Raw genomic sequence first — 18,150 nt, 5'->3', positions numbered from 1 at the left:
CATCAAAATTTTGATCACGGATTAGCACACTTTAAACGGCCGCCCTATCCCACGACCCAACATGGCGCCCAGTTTCGAACAACTGTCCGAGCAGGATCTCCACGAAGAGGAGGAGGAAGAGATTGATTTCTCCGGTGCGTGCCCACAAATATTCAAATCTACAATCTTTCCCTTTCAATGCCCCTCTCGGAATCTAATTATTGGCGGGCAGATCTCAAAGCGCAATTCGAAGTCAAAGCCGATGAGGGCCTGGACACATTCGTCGTTATCGATGGCCTCCCCGTTGTGCCCGAGGACAGCAAACAGAAGCTCATCAAGTTCTTATTGAGAAAACTCAACACCGTTGGCAACACCTCCGAAGATGCTGTTTTCATGCCCGTTAGCGACAAGGGCATGTCCGAAGGGTGCGTACAGGAAGATATTAGCCGATTTGACCGACTTGGATGAACATATCATTGATTTCCTTTTTTTTGGTCTTTTGCAGATTCGCTTTCGTCGAGTATGAAACCCCCGAACAAGCCGTCGCCGCCGTCAAGCAGCTCCACGGTGTCCCCCTCGACAAGAAGCACACTCTGGCCGTGAACAAGTTGATGGATATCGAGCGCTATGGTCGGGAAGGTCGTGTCGATGAGGAGTACCAGGCCCCGCCGGTTGAGCCTTTCAAGGAGAAGGAGCACCTGCGCTCCTGGATGGGCGACTCCAGCGCTCGCGATCAGTTCGCCCTCTACCGCAACGACAAGGTGGGCGTGTTCTGGAACAACAAGTCCAACCCACCCGAGAACGTCGTCGACCGTGCACACTGGACACAACTTTTCGTCCAGTGGTCCCCCCAAGGGTACCTTCCTCGCCTCCGTCCACCCCCAGGGTGTCCAACTTTGGGGCGGCGCCTCTTTCTCCAAGCAAAAGCAATTCCCCCACCCCTTCGTGCAACTTATTGAATTCTCGCCTCTTGAGGGCTACTTGACGACATGGTCGGCTCGCCCGATCCAGGTCGAGGAGGGCCAACCCATTCTGACCAACGAGGAGGATGGAAAGAACATCATCGTCTGGGATATTGAGTCTGGCAAGCCCCTCCGGTCTTTTGTCTCCCACGATCTGGCCGCCCCTCCAACCGGTGAGGAGGATGTTGCGCCCAAGAAGAAGGTCCAGTGGCCCGCTTTCAAGTGGTCTGCGGATGAGAAGTACGTCGCCCGTATGCTCCAGGGTCAGTCTCTCTCAATTTACGAGGTACCCAACATGAACCTGGTGGGCCGTACATCGGTCAAGATTGAAGGTGTCAGCGACTTCGAGTGGTCACCCGCCACCGTCACCCGTGAGGGTGTCAAGCAGTACGAACAGCTCCTCTGCTTCTGGACCCCCGAGATTGGCAGCAACCCTGCTCGTGTGGCTATGATGAGCGTTCCCTCCAAGGAGATCGTCCGTACCCGTAACCTGTTCAATGTCTCCGATGTTAAGCTGCACTGGCAATCCCAGGGTGCCTACGTTTGTGTCAAGGTCGACCGTCACTCCAAGTCCAAGAAGTCCATGGCCACCAACCTCGAAATTTTCCGCGTGAAGGAGAAGGGCGTTCCCGTTGAGGTTGTTGACAGTCTTAAGGACACTGTTATCAACTTCGCCTGGGAGCCCAATGGATCCCGTTTCGTTCTCATCACTACTGGTGAGGCCCCTGCCGGTGCCGCCGTTGGCCCCAAGACTGGTGTTTCCTTCTTTGCTACGGAGAAGAAGGGCAGCACCGCCGGCAACTTCAAGCTTGTGCGAACTGTCGAGAAGAAGACCAGCAACGGTATCTACTGGTCGCCCAAGGGACGTTTTGTTATCGTCGCCACTGTCCACTCCCAGTCCAGCTTCGACCTGGACTTCTACGACATGGACTTCGAGGGTGAGAAGGTTGAGGCCGAGAAGGATCTTGCTGCCAACCTTCAGTTGATGAAGACTGTTGAGCACTACGGTGTGACCGACGTCCAGTGGGACTCTACTGGTCGCTACGTCGTCACCAGCGCTAGCGTGTGGACTCACTCAGTAAGCTACCCCCTTGAGTTTGATTCAAATGATCTTTTTATCTCTATATTTTGCTATTCGGCAGTTTTTGAGTGCTAACTATATATCAGATGGAAAACGGCTGGAACCTTCACACTTTCTCCGGAAACACTCTTTCCGAAAACCCCACCGAAAAGTTCAAGCAGTTCCTTTGGCGGCCGCGCCCCCCTACCTTCCTCAGCAAGGAGGAGCAGAAGCAGGTGCGCAAGAATCTGCGCGAGTACTCCAAGGAGTTCGACGAGGAGGACAAGTATGCCGTCGATATTGCCAACACAGCAGTTGTCGAGACACGCAAGCGTGTTCTCAGCGAGTGGGTCGCCTGGATTCGCCGGGAGAAGGAGATTCAAGCAGAGGAGAAAGATGTCTTTGGTCTTCCCGAGGACGCCGACTCGCCCAAGCACGCTCGGGATGCACCCATCGGCGGCTCGGACGAAGGCGAGGCCGTGGTCGAGGAGATTGTGGAGGAAATCATCGAGGAGACCGAGGAGGTTATCGGTTGAACGACTTCTATCTTTTTCTTTCGCATATAATGTGTTTCTTTTTCTCTTTTCCTTTTTTTCCCGCCGGCGTCCTCTGCGCTCGACCCGGTTGTCTATCCCCGGTTTCTTTGGTTAGGGGGGTTTCACAAAAATCGATAGAGTGAGCCGTGCCCCCGTCGGACTAAGCTCTTGATGTGCAATGTGGATAAGCATGAGAAATGCCTACGAATAAGTCGTTTTCATACTTCAATTTTGGAAGACACGTAGATCCTCCTCGTACAGAAGAGAGATCGTTTCTACCAGTAGCGAACATCCTTATTATGCCTCGTAACTTCCAAGGTGGAAATCAAGTAGCGGACTAGGGTGCTATTAAGATGTCATTTGACAACGCGGGGGCTACCTGTATACAGAGTGGAAAGAGAACGGGTATATAAATGATCGACATCAGCGATGCGATATGTAAACTAAACCGATATGAAGAAAGTAAACACCGCGCAATGTAAACAGAATGAACCTCAGTCGGAGAAGTAATAACTAGTCCAGTCCACCGGCGAGCCATTCTCCAACTTCAACACCGATCCCCTTAGCCAATTCGCCGATCCAGTCACCCGAGACATTGACGCACCACTTCTCTCCTGCATCCGCGCTTGTATTTCCACTGCCCATGGTGGCCCCGCCATGGTGGCCCGAAGCTGGAACCACTAGACGCAGCCGCCGTAGCGTAGCTAGTTCGGCATAGATCTGGTCCGAGACTGCAGGTGTGTGAATTGGATTTGCTGGTGGGTTCGGATCGACGGCGTGGTAGACGGCCAGAAGACGTTCTAATGGGAATGGCCGGGCTGTGAGGATGGTGGATGGACCGGTGATTCCTCCACCGCCGCCAGTGGCCGAAGTAGTGGCCGAGGATGTTGCAAAGGCCGACGAGAGAGTAGACTTCGTGATTCGGGTCTTCGATCGCTTGCCCTTTTTGTTTGGCGTTGAAGGATCATTGGCCGCTTGTCGCTCCTCTGCCTGGGCTTGGGAAAGAACTTTCAAACGACGCCGATGATGAGCGCGTTTATTGCGAGCAGATAGCGAAGAAGAAGAGAATTTCGAGAAAAAAAATCGTGTCCAGTCGTTGTGGAGTGTGAGATGCCAGGTATGCCGAAGTCAAGATTAAGGTAGAGAAATATGGCAGGTGAGGCAGGGCTGAAGAGGCTGCTTTGGGTGCAAATTGTGTACGAATTGTTTTGCTTGAAGCGGCAGATTCCTCTGGAACAATTCGATGCACCAGAGCCGATTCTCCTTGATGGCGGAAAAGTACTCTGTTCTTCACTACTAGTCGCGCAAAGTCCCAATCCGTGCCCCCGCCAGGCGCTGCCTCGCCCTGAACAACGGGAGCCACAAATTGTGGCCACAGTCGCTGGCAGATGGCTCGGAAAGTTGGGATGGACCCAACGGTTGGTCCAATCAGGGTATCATAGACGGTAGAGACAAAATGAGGGTAGATATGATATGATGCTTCGTCGGGCAAGCCTTCCACAGTGGGCACTGGGGAGGCCAGGAGGATGTCGATGGCCTCTTTGCGTGTGTACGGAGGGAAGCTGATATGCGGAACTGCTATGCTCTGAAGAAACATGGGTCGAGGAGTCGAGCTGAGGACCAGAACAACGCAGAGCGAGGGAATCTATCAAAATTGTCAGTATTGCATCGCTCCCAAGCCTTTTTCGGCCCTGAACTCACAATTTCCCCAAGTCGCGCCAATGCCGACAGTAGAGTGGGCGGTGCTTCTCTTTGTCTATCAATCTCATCCAGCACCAGTACAAATTTCCCTCGTTTCTCCGGAGTTCGCGTTGCAAGGCACTCCTCCAGCAATACTGCGAGAGAACTGACATGCTCACACCGTCCCTTTCCAAATTTCTCCCATTCGTCCTTTTGACCCAAGGCCTCAAGTGTGTTCCAAAGAATCTTAGTGAGAAGGTGCCGTCCAGTGATGCACTCGCTGCTTCGGACAACGGCGTGCGGGACTTCGAGTGTAGAGAGGACTCCGCGGATAATTGTGGATTTGCAAGTTGCTGAAATCCCATGGACAACTAAGGTCGGCGGGCTAGGAAGATGAGGCTATAGGACACAAGTCAATCATAATCATATATCTTTTTCAACGCTGTTTTACAAGCGCATCACAAACGACCTATCGTTTGTGGGGATATGAAAAGCACCTACATTGAACAAGGTAGCAAGCTGCTGCGCCTGAACTTCTCGGCATGGCCATTGAGCGCTCAATGAGCGCGCAACATCGACTGGCTGCATATGTGCCGGTTTGCCACTTTCTTCGAGTTGTCAATCGAGAGGACCCAGCTGGCCGAGATATGCGGAGTCCTGGATCTGCAGCTCCGATCCCTACTCGGTCACGTGCTTTCGCGTCGCGTCGGAGGCTATGCCTTGCATACAATTTGGACGCAAGGATTTGGGCATTTGTCCGAAATTGACTAGAGTACAAGAGTACTACAGTTAGGAATTGATTAATACAAAACTTGGATAAGAATAGATTTCGTGGACTAAATTACAAACATGCAAAATGTAAAAGGTAGGGCAGAATTCAATATCGCGGCCGAAAATCAAGCCAACAGGAACCACCCAAGATACCATGAGCTCACCACTCCTAGCATATAAAATTCCAGGTGCAGCAAATCCCAACAGTTTCTGTGTCATTCCCCACGATATAAAATTCACAAGAACGCCACAGACATGCCACTCCTCCTATGCAGGAAGAAGGCATCATTTGTAGTATTCGATCCCGTACCAGCACACGAGATGCATATGAAAATCAGAACGCAAGTTACAGGAGGGAATGGGCAAAATGATGAGTGAACACATGGACGGGAATTGAAATGGCCCTTGCAATGCGCATTCGCGGCCGAGCAATATGGAAGAGATTCGGTTGTTCGAGGGGACACAGGGAACAACTGGAGCCATCCGAATGCCAGGAGTCTTTCTCGGGTCATGCAGGTGCCATTGGGGAAATAAGAAATGAGAATAAAATAGGAAAGGGACAACGAAACTGGGAATGGGAAAAATACAAATGTTGGGCAAGGGAGGAGTGGTGGAGCTTAAGCTGCTCCAATGCAGACTGCATCGCGCCATTTCGGCTTCATGGGATGTATGCAAATGCAGGCGAAAAAGAGATGAATGGGCTAAAAGAAGATGCTGCAACCGAGTAGATCATGCAACTAAGGCCCCATTCTGATGACAGTCGTGTGAGAAAATCCGTGAAATCATCAAAATATCGTATCATCATGTAAGATATGGGTACATTTGGGGATGCAAGCACAAATAAATCTGTACAATCCCTGTTTAGTAGTAGGCGTAAAGCTGGTTCTGAACGCCGATGTTTTGTGCTGAGCCAGGGGAGCCGAACATGGGTCCTTCGGCTGTGCCGCTGGGCGGAGTATTCGATGAGCTTTGTGCGGGGGTCGGCAAAGCATTCTGGCCGTTGAAGGCAGTAGTTCCATTGAAGGCAGGAACTGGGCCTTGCTGAAATCCGAACGGTTTCTGTAACAACTGCTTGGGTGTGTTGCTGATCTCATTCGGAGTGACATGGCCGCTGTTAGGACGACTTGAAGATTCGGCCGACATAATCTTGCCAGCAATGCGGCGACCATGGGGGGTACCGCGAATGGAATGGACCAGAGGCCGGACAGCCTCAATGATGCGGGTGCGAGTCTCGGGGTCCGCAAACTCCATCGCGGTCTGCACAACATAGTTGGCATAGGAGTCGCGCAGCATCTTCTCCAGCTCGCTTCCACTCAGCATTTCATCGATTAATGCACGGCGATTTTCCGAATCAGCAGTGCGCAAGCATTTCTCGATGACATTAGAGCTAAACTTCTGTTTCGACAGAGCCGGGACATTGCCTGCAAAGGTTTGGCAAAGGGGACCGGTGTAGAAAGGGTCACCGAGATCCAGGATGTACTGGACAACATAGTTGCCAAAGGGATCTTGAACCAGTTGGTAAGCATTCTTAGTGATTTGACCAATCAGGCGATCCTTTTGGTCACCAGATGCATGGTCGATGCAACGTTGTAGAACACAGCATCCGTGGCGATGGGTGCCAACAGTGACACAACGATCACCAACAGACTGATAGATAAACTCGGCATCCTTTTTAGATAGACGATTAAGGCATTTCTGAATAACATGGTTGCCATTCAGATCTTGAACAAGCTCGACAACATGTCTTTCCAGAGCCTTGATCACAGTGACAGTCTGTTCTGGGGTCGAGATGAACTCGATCATCTTCTGCAGTGCACGAGTTCCATGTTGGTTAAGCGCTATCTTCACAAGCTGAGGAGCAGCATTGTCAATGAGCGCAGTGCGTTGTTCATCATTTGAAAACTCGAGGAGCTTCTGGCAAAGATAGTTACCGAACGGATCTAGAAATTGATTAGTCTGTTTGTTTCCGTACTTTTAGTGTCAATACTCACCAGTCATCAGTTCAATCACATGCATGTATGTCTCGCTGAAAATCAGCTGTACGTGTTCGGGATTCCGTTCCTCGAGCTTGCGTTGCAGATATCTGCAGCCATGCTGGTCTTTGCAGAGACTATACAGCTCACCCTTGTAGTGCTCGAGAGGGAAATTGGTAAAACGAGTTAGCTGGCTAGAGTCGCTCTCAGTCTGGCGACGCTGTCCAACTCCGCCCCGGCCATTTGTATCATTGAAACGGTAACCACCAGTGAAGTTGTTGTATGTCAAATATGGGTTTCCAGCGGCCATGGTCGGGACTTGATTGTTAACCTGCCCACTCTGGTTGACGAAAGGCTGCGTTGGATATCCTGCATGCATCGGGAATTGCAGTGGATTAGACGCAATGTATCCAGGCACGCCGGAATTCGTCGTGGCTGGAGTAATCTGAGGTCCAAATGGGGGTGCACTGGCTTGCAGGATGGGCTGATTAGTAGCCTTAATGCTTTCAGACTCGGGAGATCCTTTTGCAGAACGCGAGTTGGAATTGCCGGTAGGGATTCGTCCCATACTGGAATGGTGCTGGTGATGGATGTTCTCAGCATAAGTATTGGGCGGGGTGATAGCCGCGTCGAAGCCGTTGCCGTTCCCTTTGACCGTGGGGAGGTCATTGGTAGAGTATGACTGGAGGGGAACTGGTCGGTTCGAAGGAACTGGAGTCGTGGCATCGTTGTTACGTTCACTGGGGAACACAAAGCCTTCCCCAAGCGAATGACGAGCGGCATGGCGAGGCTGAGAGCCGTTCGCTTGCTCATCATTTGTCAAGTTGCCATTGTGCCCATGGTCCAGGCGGAAGTTGGTCAAAGTCTTAGGCATGCTTTGATGGGCAGAGCGGTGCCGACTGTGGAAAGATGAATGATGGGCTTCTGGGCCAGGGTTGCGGGAGCCAGCCAGATCAAGAGCATCCGGATTAGCAGACAACTTCAACGACAGTTAGCTTGAATTCAGTGCAATTCGATGGGACTGAGATATATGGACTTACAATGTTGGACCCCCCTCGGCGCGAGAGAGTGGGGAATTTGTCGTCAGGGTCAGTCATCCGAATGTAGCCCTTGATATCGGGTGTTGACAAGCGATCTTCATCTCTCATGAAAGGCTTTTCCTCGTCGCTCGGGAACAAGTGCTTTGTTCCAGCAAAGGAATTTTTCACACCCGAGTTGCTGCCATAACCAGATACATTTGGCCGGTACTGGCCATTGTAGTTGCTAGAAGGCAGCGACAAACGATGGACTCTGTAAATTTCCGTCAGTTTCAGTTTCATGTACAAGCCCAGAAGAAGAGGGAGGAGAAGAACGATGGAAGGGAATTTGAGCAAATGATTGATAAGTGGGCAAGTAGGTCTTTGGCTTACGCATTGCTTGGTCGATAATTCGACTCCATGACGAACTCCTCTTTTTCAGAGTTGCGGCGAGACCCAGGCACCGAATGGCCTGCAAACCGATCGACGGGTTGTTGCGGGGAGGTAAGCTGAGGAGATGGGGCGAAAACATTGAAGAATCCAGGGGAAGAGGTCACACTGGTGTTGGAGAATCTTCCAGGCCGGGAGACCGCAGTCTGAGCAGGCGGCTCCCGATACTCGGGAGGGGTAGTGGGCTCGCTCGCTGCACCGCCGAGACCAGCCTTGGCCAGATCACGAGCAAGCTGATCCATCTCAATCTTTTCTTTCTCGTGCTGCATGTCGAGCAATTTCATATCTTCTTCAAAACGTCTTTTCTGTTCTCGCATATACTCAATATGCTGTCGCTTCTTCTCGAACTATTGAGAATACCAAGGTCAGTCAGAACTGTGGGCTTCAATCAACAAATCAGGGGAAACGCAGACTCAGAAGAAGAGTATATGTTTGAGTGAGGATAGAGATGGTAGTGAGGCAAGATTTGAGAGGAGATCAAAATCATGGGATGAAAGACGGCAAGGAACAAGCACAGCCTGGTCAAGCAGAGTCCCCGGTGGGTCACCAGCGGAATGAGACTTGGCTAGGTAGCAGTTGCCCGAATTGGTCAAATGATAGAGGAAGAATAAGGGATCAGGAATAAGGAATATGGAATTGTGGTATGAAATGGAGAAGGTTGAAGGTGGGGAGGGGGATGTGTGAAGGTAAAGTTAGGAGGGGTAGGGGGTGAAGGGTGAAGGGTGAAGTGAGAGTAGAGCTTGCCATGCGAACAAAAGTGCTCAAAATGAGAAGAATCGACGATATCGCCCGTCATTTAACAGTTGTGCAACCCATCACTTTCCTTCGGGAGTGATTTGGCGGGGACCTGCTCAGGATCGTGTGGCCACTTCCACCGTATGAAGACTCGACCTTTCCTTCACTGCAAGCTGAACCCCGCCTCATCATTTCCCTTCCCGCATTTATATTGATCATATTGATCATATGGTTGAAGAATCAAGGAGAAATATACCCTTCATCAAACAGAGGCAAATGCAGTTATGGAGATAAGAACGAGATCTCTAGGCTTACCGAAGATAACAGGTCGAGAGGGTCTGGCATCGGAGTACTCCCCTGGTTCAAATAGTTCCATGACGACGAAAACTTGCTGGAATCGGTTGTGAAACGACGCTGCAGGTTGGCCCGGACATCACTGCTAGGTCGTGAGAAGCCGGGGGCCAAGTTCGAATGGCCAGGCGATAAAGACGTATAGCCTGGGAAGGCGGACTCCGATGGGGGGGATCGAGGGGAGGGGAATCGGAGCTCGTCGAGGCGTTCACTCAGCCCATTCTTGAAGGCCATGATGGGCAACGAAGCCAGGCAGTCCAACTACGATTCCAACACCGGTCAGCACGAAGTGAATTCTCCGAGATTGTTGGCAAGCGCCGAGGAACTTTTAAGGCGCCCGCTGGGCAAGCGAACAAACAACCAGCCTCCACACGGTTGATAGAATATCCCGCGCTTATCGGCAGTTAGGTAGGTAATAGGGGTGGTCGGGAATCGTGGGGTGGCGGTGTGTGACGATGCTCGTCGGAGGTTGTTTCTCCAAGTAAGGGGGAAGGTTGAGAGGGGCTGAGGGGTTGGTGGGCGCGACGATCGCTCGCGAAAAGAGGGCACTCACACAATGAACGCCTCGAGAGGACTAACTGGTTAAATCACAAGAGTTCTCACGAGTCGATGTTCAAAGACAGCAACTGCATCTAAGTATTTTTGTGTGGCTCAGGCAGGAAGAAGGAAAAAAAACTTCGTGGTGTTCCTGGAAAGGGTGCGGAGATCAGCCGCAGGGGAGTTGCAGAGTGGGATGGAGACGCCTACCGCCCAACAGGCCTCCACTTAGCGAAACCGCGAGGTTCAACGAGGGGGGGGGGACCAAACGAATGAGTTGCTGCCAAAAAAAAAAAAAGGGAGGGAGGGGGAGAGAGAGAGCAGAAAGGAGAATGTTGTACACGGAGGAAGTGGAAGTGGAAGAGGAAAGAAGAAAGGGAGAAGAGGCTGGGAAGAAGAAGATGTGTTCCAGAGCAGCGAGAAGAGCGGGGAGACCCAGGCCAACCCTATTCGGCAATCGCCGTACGAACGCCCTGCTGGGTTTCTTTTAGGGCTTCAGCTGATTCTCCTCCTCCGTGCTTGACTTGACTAGACTACTAGTACTAGTATTATCAATGCAATGGCTTTGAAGCCGTCTTCCAACTCGGATGAGGGAAAAGAAAATATGCCAGAACCCAAACACATACATATCTTATCATCCTTCCCACCCCATAGATATGGATACCATAGATACCCTATGACATTCTGTCTACATCAGTTGGATCACTGATATTATACTATATTCAATTTACGATACTACCACCACACCCGTGCGAAACTTGACGACCACAGCAGATGATCGCCATCGTTACTCGGAAATCGATCGAGACCCGCAGGTGATTGGCGTATCCGCGCCGGTTGTACGACCAGGGTGCAGCTCGGGGCTAGCAGCCCGGGGTAGTCATGGCAGCTCCCATGGTCGAATGATGGACATGATTCTACGCCGGGCTAGGGTTCTATGATCGTGCTCACTGCTCACTGCTCACACGCCGCGCCCGCAAGGGGGAAGAGGGAAGAGCGGAGAGAATGAGATGCGCTGGCCACGGCGTGGCATCTGCAGGAGTAATTGCCCACGCCAATTGACAAGCCACTGTCTCGTTTCGAGCGAGTGGAGACGCGCCGAGTGGTGCTGTGTCGCCGGTGTGACAGCGGATCGTCCTTTAAAAGTAGTGAACGGAGTCGGCGTGCCTGGATCGTGCCCTAGCGAGGAAATCGGCAGAGTCCTCTCACAGACCCAGAACCAGAGAGGGAGTACTCCGTACACAAAGCGAAACATACTACGGATTACGGAGTATCTGAGCGCTTACTGTTATAATCGTACTAACTAATTATACTCTGCCAAACACCTAACTTTAACTTGGAAGGAGAGAACTCGCGTGGAATGGTTCGCGCCCCTCGCTTTCCAAGGTTCACTTCGCCGCTGAGCCATCAAAATGACTACTGAGTATTTGGTGGGATCCACCATTCAAAGAAAGGGGCTGCAATACAGAGTACAGAGTACTGCTTTTCTCTCTCTCTCTCTCTTTTGTTGAGGGTGAGAGGAGGGGGGACTTTTTTCAGTTTTTGCTTTTTTCTCTCTTTCCTCCACGGAGCAATATGACATACAAATTTGGAGACTTCATATTCCAGACGCTCTGTACATATTGTAGTACATGGTACGGAGTACTTAATACCCTAGGTAGATCCAATGGCCACGCGGGAAGACCCTCGACCCCTCTCTTCCCCCAATAGCCCTCAGTTCTCGATACTACGGACACACTACGAGTACGGCTGGGAAATTGGCGAGAGAAGCGGTGAACGTGATACAAGCCATCCGATGCTGATCGCGTTGGTTGGAGCCCCTGATCCACCGAATGACGAGCATACCAATGATGTGGAGATCCTGCACGAACCCCAGTCGCCTGGATGGAGGCACTTCCTGGCAATCGGAGCGGCGATCGCCAATCATTCCGCCTCTCTTGCTTCCCCTCTTATTTTCTCCAGTCGAGTTAACCTGGACAGTGCGGATTCTAGATCTGTCGTCTGTGGTGCAGGGTCCGTGTGATCCGACGCTTGTCGCGGGAACCCCTCGCTCGGATGATGTGACGTGATGATCTCAGTGTGCTGAAAAAATGACACATCCATCTCTTCATTTGGACTCCCCGACGAGAGGCAGACTATCGAAGTTTTAAGTGGAGAGTACTCCGTAACCACCGAAGGATTCCCCGTGGGCGCGCGTGGGCGCCTCTCAACCTAGGCCCGAAATAAGTGCCAAAGAATGAGGAGGCGCCTTTCATGCCCAACGCAATTTGCGCCTCGACCAATTCGCAATGAGACACTCCGGTACCGATATCGCTTCATCCTTGTTCGTTGTCCCAGGTCGTTGGTATTGGGGCCCGAAAGAAAGAGGGGGCTGACAGATTCAACTCTTTCCAGTGGCCTTCTCCAATGCAGCGAAAGACATTGTGTACCCTGTACTCCTTAGCTCGCTCTGATATAAAGTGGACTTATTACAGAGAGCGTACTCCGTAGTCTGGATTCTAAGCTTTGGCCTAGAAAATCCATCCCGCATGCACTCCCTTTCTTCTTAAAGCGATCACCCCTAGGCGAAGATAGTATCTTCATAAATCGAACAAAGGATGAAAAATGTCGCCGCAACCCGGGCTCACTCCATCCTCGGCCACGTGTGCTTCGCTTCTTTGTTGGGATTGGAATCCTACATATCAACTGTCGTAGTCAGTGCTCTCGGTGCGGGGCCTCGCTGCGCATGGTCTGTACGTATGTATTCTACTTCTGGCACTCTATCGTGATTGGATCTTCTGAGATTCAACACTGTACAAGGTGCCGGGTGATTCCTAGATCTGGCCTCAGTCTCGGGGGCTTTTTTTTGTTCCAATTACTATGTACGGTTCACTCCCAACGCCTAGTGTGGCAATTCAAAATTACCAGGAGTTGCGGTCAAGCCATATTTTCGCCACAGGCATCACCGACTAATTCGTCCCAACTCGAGTCGCAAGTCTCCTTGGAATGAGACACGAATGGCGAATGCACGGTGTATCGAACAAATCAGAATAGTACAAAAGCAAAGGCCACCGTGCAACCCTGTTTCTTTATTAATATGTATTTCCCGTCCTGAGAGCTAATGAAACCCATGTTCACAGGGACACCTTAAACAGAGCAAGGATGCGACGCAATTGCCATCCTTGTCTCTGCGATAAATCGCCGTGATCGCTGCTCTCCACTCAAAGGCAGTCTAGCTAGAACGGGCATCGCGGGTGGTGTAGGTTTGCCTCATATCTCCACTCAGCCATGGCCAGGTAGATCATGCAAGACCGTGCAGGCTGTGGGTTCTAAACTGGTCGTCCGTGCAGACATCAAAAAACGTCTGAAGGAAACGCATGTGCGATGCCTCTCAGGGACCCACTCAGATGCAATTTTTAACTGGAGTTGCACTGGACACAGCCCTAAACAAGTTTTTGTAGTGCCCAGGTAGATAGGGCTGGTCGCATCGTGTGGGATGGGATGTCGAATCCGTAGCGGGGCTATTTTCCTTGGGAGTGGGGTCTCGCACTTAAGAGAGTTCAAGTTTCATTTAGAAAAGACAGGCTGCCAGGGTATCCTACTACTAGTAGATACTACTAGCATAGATGATATCTGCGGCATATCGGGGGTGCTTGTTGCAAGATGCAAACTTGAAGGATTACAGGAGGTTCTTCTCGTTCCCTTTTTTTGAGACAATTCCTAGTACGCGTGCCCAGGTGAAGCCTGGATGTGGTCATCCCCGTGTCACGAATATACTAAAAGCATACTAACTTGAAGAGCTACTAACTCTTGAGTGGTAGTACGTACTACTAGTAACCGGGGTTGTGGATAAGGCAACTGGTAGTACCAGAGTATACACCCTCCGAGTCCGAGTCTGTTGTTCCTAATCTGATAAATATCTAATTTAGTCTTCAATCTGCTACAGCTCCGATACAGAACCAATAGATCATCTACTACTTAGGTACTACGCATCAAATCGACATTGAGTAATATGACAACCAACATATACTCTCAGAATGACAGGCTGCGTTGTCATTTCATCACTGCCAAAAGATATTGTGGCCTCAGGCATTAACGCTAATCCCGATGTGGATAGCTGACGATGAGATAAGCCAAATTTTGTGAGAAGGCCGTTTCCCCTCCACGCTGCTTGACACTGGCGAATGCGCACCCACATTTCTTGATACCCTGACATCTGCGTGGCTTGAGATCGCGGAGCAAGTCTCTTCCAAAATCCAGCTGTTTAGTCACCATGCCGCCTCGCAAGAAGTCGCAGGCTTCTGCGACCGCCCAGGGCCGGCGCCCCTCGGAGGTAACAAAACTTTTTATTCAGACATACAAGCACAGAATGGGCATACTAATTTTGGTCTTCCGGATGAATTAGGCTACGGCTACCTCTGCGGCTGATTCTTCGAAGAGAAAACGTTCATCCATCGCCAAAGAATCCCATCGCCCGACCGAGTTCAACGAAGCGGCCGAGCAGCCGGTCAAGTCTGATTACAAGGAAAGAGATCCGTTTGACGCGCTGCTAGAGCCTTTCTACTACAACAAATCGCTTACGGACCCAATCGATACGGCAAAGGATAAATGGAACCTGCTCCCCGCTTTTTTGAAGGTGAAAGGTTTGGTCAAGCAACACATTGACTCATACAACTACTTTGTTGAGGTACAACTGAAGAAGATCGTCGAATCGAGCGCTATAATCCGCAGCGATGTCGACCATCAATTCTACATCAAGTTTACGGATATCTACGTTGGCTCACCCCGCCGTGCAGACGAGATGCAGGACGCCGGGGTTGAATTTGAGTCGGATGTTACTCCGCAGGAGTGCCGACTTAGAGATACTACCTATGCAGCCCCCATTCTCATCGATTTCGAATATGTGAGAGGTCGGAAGAGGGTTCACCGGAAAGGTGTCTCGATTGGTCGAATGCCCGTGATGCTTCGCAGCTCCAAGTGTGTTTTGGCAAACAAGACTCCCGCGCAGATGACGGTTCTTAACGAATGTCCACTGGATCCTGGTGGTTATTTCATTGTGAATGGAACAGAAAAGGTGATTCTTGTCCAGGAGCAACTTAGCAAGAACCGTATCATTGTGGAAACCGACCCAAAGAAAGAGATCGTGCAGGCTTCAGTTACCAGGTTCGTAAATGTCTAGCCATCTCGCGTCTTCTGGAATGCTAATACCCAAATGTTTTCTACAGTTCTTCAAACGAGAGAAAATCAAAGAGTTATATTGTTCTCAAGAAGGATCGACTCGTCGTGAAACACAACGTGCTCAGCGAAGATATTCCAATCGTTGTTCTGCTCAAAGCCATGGGAATCCACACCGACAAGGAAATGTTGCAGCTTGTAGCTGGCTCTGATAGTCTCTATCAGGATGATTTCGCCATCAACTTCGAGGAGGCTATCAACTTGGGCATTTTCACGCAGCAGCAGGCCCTGGAGTGGATTGGCTCTCGTATCAAAATCAACCGCAAGCAGGGAGCGTATCGCAGGACCCATGTTCAAGAGGCTGTGGAAGCCATCGCATCCGTCATTATATCTCACATTGAAGTCAAGAATATGGACTTCCGGCCAAAGGCTATCTACGTCGCTCACATGGCCCGTCGTGTTCTAATGGCCAAGAACGATCCGTCAATGGTGGACGACCGCGATTATCTCGGAAACAAGCGGCTGGAATTAGCCGGTCAGCTTTTGGCTTTGTTGTTCGAAGATCTGTTCAAGAAGTTTTGCTTCGATATTAAGATGAACATCGACAAGGTCTTGAATAAGCGCAATCGCGCTGAGCAATTTGATGCCTGGAGTGTGATGAGTATGCATGGTAACCATATCACTCAAGGAATGAACCGTGCCATTTCAACTGGAAACTGGAGCTTGAAGCGTTTCCGCATGGAGCGCGCTGGTGTGACTCACGTGCTGAGCAGACTGAGTTACATTGCTGCACTCGGCATGATGACTCGTATTAGCAGTCAGTTCGAGAAGACCCGAAAGGTCAGTGGTCCGCGTGCACTACAGCCATCCCAATTTGGAATGCTGTGCCCGGCGGATACCCCCGAAGGAGAGGCTTGTGGTCTGGTCAAAAACTTGGCCCTCATGACCCACATTACGACCAACGACGAAGAAGGTCCCGTGCGCAACTTGATCTTCATGTTAGGCGCAGAAGATATTTCCACTGTCAGTGGACTAGAGCTTTACGCACCTGGGACCTACACAATTTCAATCAACGGTACACCAACTGCCATGACCAGACGTCCCAAGTACTTCCTCAATTCCTTCCGCAGGCTCCGCCGCATGGGTCGTATCTCTGAGTTCGTCAGTATCTACATCAATCACCACCAGCGGTCAGTCCATATCGCCACAGACGATGGCCGTATCTGTCGACCCCTCATCATCGTGGAAGATGGCAAATCACGGTGTCGTCAGCATCATTTGAAGAAGCTGAGAGATGGTACCATGTCTTTCGACGATTTTCTTGCTCAGGGTCTTGTCGAATATCTTGATGTGAATGAGGAAAATGACTCCTACATCTCCATCTACGAGAAAGACATCAACGATGCGACCACCCATTTGGAGATCGAACCCTTCACTGTGCTCGGTGCTGTGGCCGGTCTCATTCCTTATCCCCACCACAACCAATCGCCTCGTAATACCTACCAATGTGCCATGGGTAAACAAGCTATTGGTGCTATTGCTTCGAATCAGTTCCAGCGAATCGATTCCATTCTTTATCTCATGGTGTACCCACAGAAGCCAATGGTCAAGTCGCGGACAATCGAATTGACCAAATACGACCAACTTCCCGCCGGGCAGAATGCTACAGTTGCAGTTATGAGTTACTCTGGCTACGATATCGAGGATGCTTTGGTATTGAATAAGGGCTCGGTTGACCGAGGGTTCGGACGTTGTCAAGTCTTCCGCAAATATGTCACGAACCTTAAGAGCTATCCCAGTGGGTTGAAGGATGATCTGGTTGGCCCAGAGTACGAGAATGAAGCGCCGATTCTCAAGCATGCGTTGCTTGAAGCTGATGGTTTGGCCGCGGTGGGCGAGCAGGTCAAATCAGGAGAGGTTTACATCAACAAGAGGGTGCCTGATCAAGCACACACGATGGGCCTCATGGGATCTGATTCAGGCAAACCTATCTCTTGGAACCCTGCACCAATGGCCTACAAGCTTCCTGATCCTGCATACATCGACAAGGTGATGTTGTCTGCTACAGAAGGCGAGACTCGACTTATCAAGATCTTGACACGCCAAACCCGCCGCCCCGAGGTTGGAGATAAGTTCTCATCCCGCCACGGACAGAAAGGTGTTACCGGAATCATTGTCGACCAGGCTGACATGCCGTTCACTGACCAAGGTATCAATCCTGATATCATCATGAACCCTCACGGTTTTCCATCTCGAATGACAGTCGGGAAGATGCTGGAACTGGTTTCGGGCAAAGCGGGTGTTTTGTCTGGACAGCACGGTTACGGTACCTGCTTCGGTGGTAGCCCGGTTGAAGAAATGTCCCAGATTTTGATTGATCATGGCTTCAGCTACGGTGGTAAAGACATGCTCACGTCTGGTATTACCGGCGAGCCACTCCCGTTCTACGTGTTCACTGGTCCGATCTACTACCAGAAACTTAAGCACATGGTCCAAGACAAGATGCATTCTCGTGCCCGTGGTCCCACTGCTACTCTGACACGTCAGCCGACTGAAGGTCGTTCGCGCGACGGTGGTCTCCGTCTCGGTGAGATGGAACGTGATTGTTTGATCGCCTACGGAACAAGCCAGCTGCTGTTAGAACGTCTCATGATCTCCTCTGACAGACACGAAGTTGATATTTGCGAGAAGTGTGGCTTCATGGGCTATTTGAACTGGTGTCCTGGGTGCAAGTCGTCTCGGTCCGTCGTCAAGATGGTCATGCCTTATGCTGCCAAGCTTCTTATCCAGGAGTTGATGAGTATGAACGTCGCTCCTCGATTGAAGCTGGAGGACGAGTTCCCTGAGATGAAAGGCCGTTAGGCAGTGAGCTACAACTTGGTTATGATGGTGTTCTGGAACAAAGAACAGGGTGCATTTGGGTATTTCTGTACATCTATCTTCTTA

The 18,150-nt window shown here is 50.8% G+C and overlaps 5 protein-coding genes across 5 annotated transcripts; 3 read left to right on the top strand and 2 right to left on the bottom strand.

Moving 5' to 3' along the window:
• Positions 1–61: 61 nt before the first annotated feature.
• Positions 62–2,537, top strand: EifCb (translation initiation factor eIF3 core subunit b; the record flags this gene model as incomplete). The annotated part of the gene is made up of 5 exons (XM_056633452.1): positions 62–134; positions 212–404; positions 485–763; positions 822–2,019; positions 2,109–2,537. The coding sequence occupies 5 exons, from the start codon at positions 62–64 to the stop codon at positions 2,535–2,537; spliced, it is 2,172 nt and encodes a 723-aa protein (XP_056484072.1).
• A 513-nt stretch (positions 2,538–3,050) lies between these two features.
• N7509_008814 (origin of replication complex subunit 5 family protein) lies at positions 3,051–4,805 on the bottom strand (the record flags this gene model as incomplete). The annotated part of the gene is made up of 4 exons (XM_056633451.1): positions 3,051–3,544; positions 3,738–4,182; positions 4,239–4,616; positions 4,719–4,805. 4 exons carry the CDS (start codon positions 4,803–4,805, stop codon positions 3,051–3,053), a joined length of 1,404 nt encoding a protein of 467 aa, XP_056484071.1.
• Positions 4,806–5,849: 1,044 nt separating this feature from the next.
• Positions 5,850–9,747, bottom strand: N7509_008813 (uncharacterized protein; the record flags this gene model as incomplete). Its single annotated transcript, XM_056633450.1, has 5 exons — positions 5,850–6,928; positions 6,980–7,940; positions 8,002–8,251; positions 8,371–8,774; positions 9,478–9,747. 5 exons carry the CDS (start codon positions 9,745–9,747, stop codon positions 5,850–5,852), a joined length of 2,964 nt encoding a protein of 987 aa, XP_056484070.1.
• Positions 9,748–11,716: 1,969 nt separating this feature from the next.
• On the top strand, positions 11,717–12,073 carry N7509_008812 (uncharacterized protein; the record flags this gene model as incomplete). Its single annotated transcript, XM_056633449.1, has 1 exon — positions 11,717–12,073. The coding sequence occupies one exon, from the start codon at positions 11,717–11,719 to the stop codon at positions 12,071–12,073; it is 357 nt and encodes a 118-aa protein (XP_056484069.1).
• Positions 12,074–14,302: 2,229 nt separating this feature from the next.
• Positions 14,303–18,066, top strand: N7509_008811 (DNA-directed RNA polymerase III core subunit RET1; the record flags this gene model as incomplete). The annotated part of the gene is made up of 3 exons (XM_056633448.1): positions 14,303–14,362; positions 14,435–15,192; positions 15,255–18,066. 3 exons carry the CDS (start codon positions 14,303–14,305, stop codon positions 18,064–18,066), a joined length of 3,630 nt encoding a protein of 1,209 aa, XP_056484068.1.
• Positions 18,067–18,150: the final 84 nt, after the last annotated feature.

The sequence above is a fragment of the Penicillium cosmopolitanum genome (genome assembly GCF_028827165.1).
Source record: "Penicillium cosmopolitanum strain IBT 29677 chromosome Unknown utg000009l:1.0-9042332.0:1.0-9050551.0, whole genome shotgun sequence".
Taxonomy (NCBI): Eukaryota; Fungi; Ascomycota; class Eurotiomycetes; order Eurotiales; family Aspergillaceae; genus Penicillium; species Penicillium cosmopolitanum.
Note: the sequence above shows the minus strand (reverse complement) of the source record. Positions and strands in the feature narration are given on the sequence as shown.